General features: G+C 38.0%; 1 protein-coding gene across 2 annotated transcripts in view; it reads left to right on the top strand.

The window, feature by feature from the left end:
* arhgap19 (Rho GTPase activating protein 19) overlaps nt 1-4,855 on the top strand; it is a 6,917-nt gene continuing 2,062 nt past the window's right edge. Inside the window, exons 1-7 of one of the 2 annotated variants that reach the window (XM_014021850.1) lie at nt 1-180; nt 549-802; nt 1,088-1,168; nt 1,677-1,886; nt 1,975-2,201; nt 2,379-2,465; nt 3,393-3,458. In XM_014021850.1, the coding sequence (XP_013877304.1) occupies nt 134-180; nt 549-802; nt 1,088-1,168; nt 1,677-1,886; nt 1,975-2,201; nt 2,379-2,465; nt 3,393-3,458 (972 nt within the window). In that variant the 5' untranslated portion in view covers nt 1-133. Of the gene's footprint in view, nt 181-480; nt 803-1,087; nt 1,169-1,676; nt 1,887-1,974; nt 2,202-2,378; nt 2,466-3,392; nt 3,459-4,855 lie in introns of those variants that run through there. The other variant, XM_014021779.1, reaches the window with a different exon arrangement.

The following is a 4,855-nucleotide window of genomic DNA, read 5'->3' on the forward strand; positions in this document are numbered from 1 at the left end:
GAGAAATATAGACCTATTTTACAAAAGTTCAAACAAAACTGCGCTGATTGATGTTTGGGTTTAACGGTCGTTACGTAGCTGACGTATTTTGTAGGCGGGGCTATGGTAAAATAGCGGAAGATTCAAAACGAAGATGGCGACGAAAAACGAAYCCGAAAACAATCGCAAATTGGATAAATGGTACCAATTTTTATTAAATGTGTGGCCAACTAAACAGCTGACAATGATGCTTTATTTAGTGTACGTTTATGATATAGTTAAATACAATGCTTTTTATCACTGTTTATTATTGTGTGTTGAATAGTTGTTAGCTTTTCGCAGTGTCGCTAAGTTAAGCTAGCATTCATTTACTGCACCTTTTCCGGGGTAAATAATATAGATTATATTTATTTCAGATAAAAAGTAGTCCATATCATTTAGAAGTAATAAAAAGTAAATTAAAACCAAAACACAAAATATAGATAGACTTGCTACATACTCGTTTTTGAATCAGTTATGAAGGTTTATCGTTGTTTACCCTGCGGCGTCTTTGTTTTTGTCTCACACAGGCAGAGTAAATGCAATGTGTTTTTCAGTCATGAAAAGCCAAATGGAAACCAGTCTGTGGTCTTTAACCCGGACTTCTACGTGGAGAGGTTAAGACATGAACATCCGCAGACCTTCACTGATCTGGTGCTTAGCAATATCACTCGACTGATAGATCTGCCCGGGGACGAGTTTGCCCAGCTGACCGGAGAGTCGGAGCCCAGAGTTCCCACTTCCAGCGGATTTCTGCGCTCCTTCAACTTCCTCAAACGGAAAGGTCTGGGCTGAGACAACAATATGCACAAATGTTAGCTGCATGAAAGCTTCACATAACTGTCATAAAAGTTAATAATYGTTTTAAACTAGTCTAGCGTATCATCTTCAATAGATAAGTTGCTGACGTTAACAACTTGATTTTTTAAATATCCCACGCTTACCACTTGTTGTGTTTTAATTTATATTGTGAAGCACGTGTTGCCTATTAAACAGCCATGCAGTAGGAAAAAAATATTAACACCTAAAAATTATAATCAGCATCGCTGTACTTTTTGCTCGCTTGCAGAAAAGGGGGTAATTTTTGGGGCTCCTCTAACTGAAGAAGGAATAGCACACATCTATCAGCTCATTGAATACCTGAGTAAAAGTAAGTATTGATGTATTCTGTGCTGTTATATGTGACCATAAACACTTCTCTTCCACAAACTAGGGCTGCATGAGTTCAGGAAAGCCTGTGATATTCGCTAACCATACTTAATATTGCGATGACAATATGACTTGTGAAATCCCTTTTGTACAGGCTGTCATTGCCSTGATGATAAATTTGCGWTATTGTGCACAAACWYTATTTATAGTAAYGTAATTTGATAACCTAATTTGATTTTCACACTTGTATTTTCTGTTGAATAATTCGAAGTTAGCATGAGGTCATGGTTTATTTCTAGAAAGAAATGATGTCATTCACTGAAAGTGGACACTGGGAGCAAATGCTTCAGTCAATAATTCATCTGAAAGCACTTTGCTGTTGCTGCTGACTCTCTCCTTCGCTTCTCTCCTCTTTTCTTTCCTCACTGCTGTGTCTTTGTTTTCACTCTTTTCCTAACCACTTTCACGCCGCCTCTCTTCCCATGTCTCTCGTTTCTTTCTCCCCACAGATCTGCATGTGGAGGGGTTGTTCCGGGTGCCAGGCCACAGCTTAAGGCAGGCAGCCCTCAGGGAGATGTTGAATGCTGGGGCTGAGATGGATCTAGAAACAGGAGACTTTCACCCCAATGATGCAGCCTCGTTGCTTAAAATGTACCTAGGAGAGCTGCCCGAGCCTCTCCTCACGCACAGACATTATCTCGCTCACCTAAAGATTGGAGGTGTTTGTTGGTTTATGCAAAAATTCATTTTCCAATTGTGGCCCTATTTGCTCTCTTGTAATATTTGCTTTATATCTGCTTTGTTCAGAGTTGACTCTTTTTGATGAAAATGGGGACAAGACAAACAACCCAGATAAGCATCGCCAGATTGAGGCGTTTCAGCTGCTTTTCATGCTGCTTCCACCGGCCAACCGCAGCTTGTTGAAGCTGCTGCTAGACCTTTTGTACCACACAGCTCGCAATCAACACGCCAACAAGATGTCTGCTAATAACCTAGCAAAAATGTTTGCTCCACACATCATCTGGCCCAAAAATGTGAGTAATTTCTTGAAGCGTTAAAGCCATTTTATAAGTTCAAGTTTCCTCAGCACAACTCTGTTATAGATGCTAATATCATCTGGCCCAAAAATGTGCATTGTTTATGCATWCAGTTTAGTATAAAAGTGCATCTTTAAGTTTCCTTGACACATTTTTTATATGTTTAAATCCAAGGTGATGGCAAGTGATCTTCAGGAGAACATGGAGAAACTGAATAATGGTGTAGCATTCCTCATCAGGAACTCTCAAAAGCTGTTTAAGGTAAATCACACCAAGCAGCTTTATTATACCCTTATCTTTTATTGTGTAAGTGTAGCTTCCTTTTTGTGTAAATTTAATAAAGTTTTTGAGATATATGACATGCAACTTTTTTGCATGAAGTGTGTAGTTTCTCAAATCATGTCAAAACACAAACAGATCTCATTAGTCATGTGTCGTAGAGGAATACTTAGCACATTAATTGTTTAGAAGACCAWGTTTCCCATTTTATTCACCTCTCAAAACATGAACTGAAATGAAAGCTTGTGATTGATGCTGTCTTTGTTTGCAAAACTATCCTGCAATTTTTGAAAAAAAAAGTGTGTGTGTGATGGAAAAGGCTCCTGAAGTTAGCTTCTGATCCAAACAACATTTTTTGTGTTTGAATTGCTGAAAAAGGCAGATGACCTTGGTGGAGCTTGTGCTTTCCCAGTGCCTTTTAGATTTCCTGTGTTTTTCATTTCTGAATGACCCTTTGATCATAAGAAGATACTTTGCTAGGTATACAAGAAATGCAGATGAGCTAAAGGGAAAGAACAAGGTATAGGTATCATTTAAGGTTATTTAAATATCACACAGTCACCAGTCCAGAAAATATATTTGATGACTATGCTTTTAAAAACTGTGGACTTTTTGTTCCTTGGAACTTTYGGATCAGCTGATGCAATATAAAATCTGAAAATCCAATTAGATAAAATATCAAAATCAGCTCCCTCTTCACTACAACAGACTGGCACAAAAAGAAAAAAAAACTGGCACATTCTTCCCCCTTTCATGAACAAAACCCAGAGATACTTGAATTTGTCCACTTGAGGCAGCACCTCATTCCCAAACCAGAGAGGACAGTCCATATTAATATAAACATATCAAATTTGGCTACAAAGATAAAATATTTTATTTAAAAGTGTATTGTCCATTTTATCATTGAAGGCTCCAGTGTATATCAAAGAATATGCTCGAGTACTCTACAGTGGATCAAAAACTCTTCAAGCAAAGGTAAATATATTTATAAAAATATATTTTTTTTTTCAAAAAAAAAGTTCACTTGAAGAGAGGAAATCTGTAAAGTTATTTTGTGTTTGTTGATTTCTGAATCCGATGTTTTAAATATATGAACTTAAAGACTGAGGTCTCCGTCACTTGATATAAAAGATTAATTTGAATAAAATTTGAGGTAGTTTTTTTTAAAGGGATCCATGATTAGTTGTAACAGTAGACTTTATTTGATAAACATATATTTTAACTGTAAAATAAAGACTGTAAAAATAATGTAGGCTGTTTAGTTTTTTATAATTTTTAAACTAAAAGTTAAAAAATATATTGCAAAGACGGGGCCAATTTATTTACACGCAAAGAATTCTGGGTAAATGATGACGTGGATAGGTCATCRGTGCGAGGCTGCTAGCGAGCTATATCCACCCGGAAGGTTAATCTTGGACAAWATCTGACGATCGACTCTTTTAAAGGGGCAATATCATGTAAAATCAAGTTTTTTGAGTTTTATATCATGTTATAATGTCATCCTCTCATAAAAAAAAAACATGCCCAAAGCCTTGCTTTGACTCATTCATCCATGTTTGAGAAATCCTGCAACGTTTTTAGGAAGCCATGCTGAGGAGCAAAACGACAGGTGGGGACCAGAAACGTCCTTGGGGCCTGTCTTTAAGCCGAACTTCCTCAAAGCAGAGCGCCCCTCCCCTCCTTCCCACATACCCCACCCATGACTCCTGCAGAGTCTCGGGTGAAACTGAAATTGAAAGTGAAACTGTCTGCTGAGCTCCCAACTACTTCTCACACAGAAGCGTAAGGAGGTTCTTAAAGAAACAGAGGCCAATTTCAAGGCATTTAGAAGAGGAAGTGATGAGAGGATAARTTTATTTTCTATTTAAACATAAAAACAGCATTTTAGCAACAGCTAAAGGTGACATTGATACTTTATTATGGCATAGTATTTAAATGTATGCCTTAGAAACACATAATWTTGCCCCTTTAAGTGAAACCAGAGAGCGTTGACAGAGGGGAGAAGGTAGAAATGACTCAGCCTGTAGTTGAAAATATGGATGGAGGACAACAGAGCTGCTTCATAGAAGAAGAACCTCATCTTAGCCTGTTAGCTTTAGGATTAGCCCCGACGCTATCACCATATAAACAGTATATGTATTAGCTCAGTGTTACACATTTTCCTCTCATCACTGAGGTCCTCCATCCACATGACAGAGAGGGGAACACAAAAATGACTCAGCCTGCAACTGAAAATATGGATGGAGGATCTTAGGCTTGTTAGTTTGTCGTGCTAGTGCCGAGCTAGTACATATAAGGCAATATAGCGTTGGCGCTAGCGCAAAGGCTAACAGGCTAAGCTGAGGTTCTTCTTCCATGAAGCAGCTCTGTTG

The sequence above is a fragment of the Austrofundulus limnaeus genome, unplaced genomic scaffold, assembly GCF_001266775.1.
Source record: "Austrofundulus limnaeus strain Quisiro unplaced genomic scaffold, Austrofundulus_limnaeus-1.0 Scaffold0, whole genome shotgun sequence".
NCBI classification, from domain to species: domain Eukaryota; kingdom Metazoa; phylum Chordata; class Actinopteri; order Cyprinodontiformes; family Rivulidae; genus Austrofundulus; species Austrofundulus limnaeus.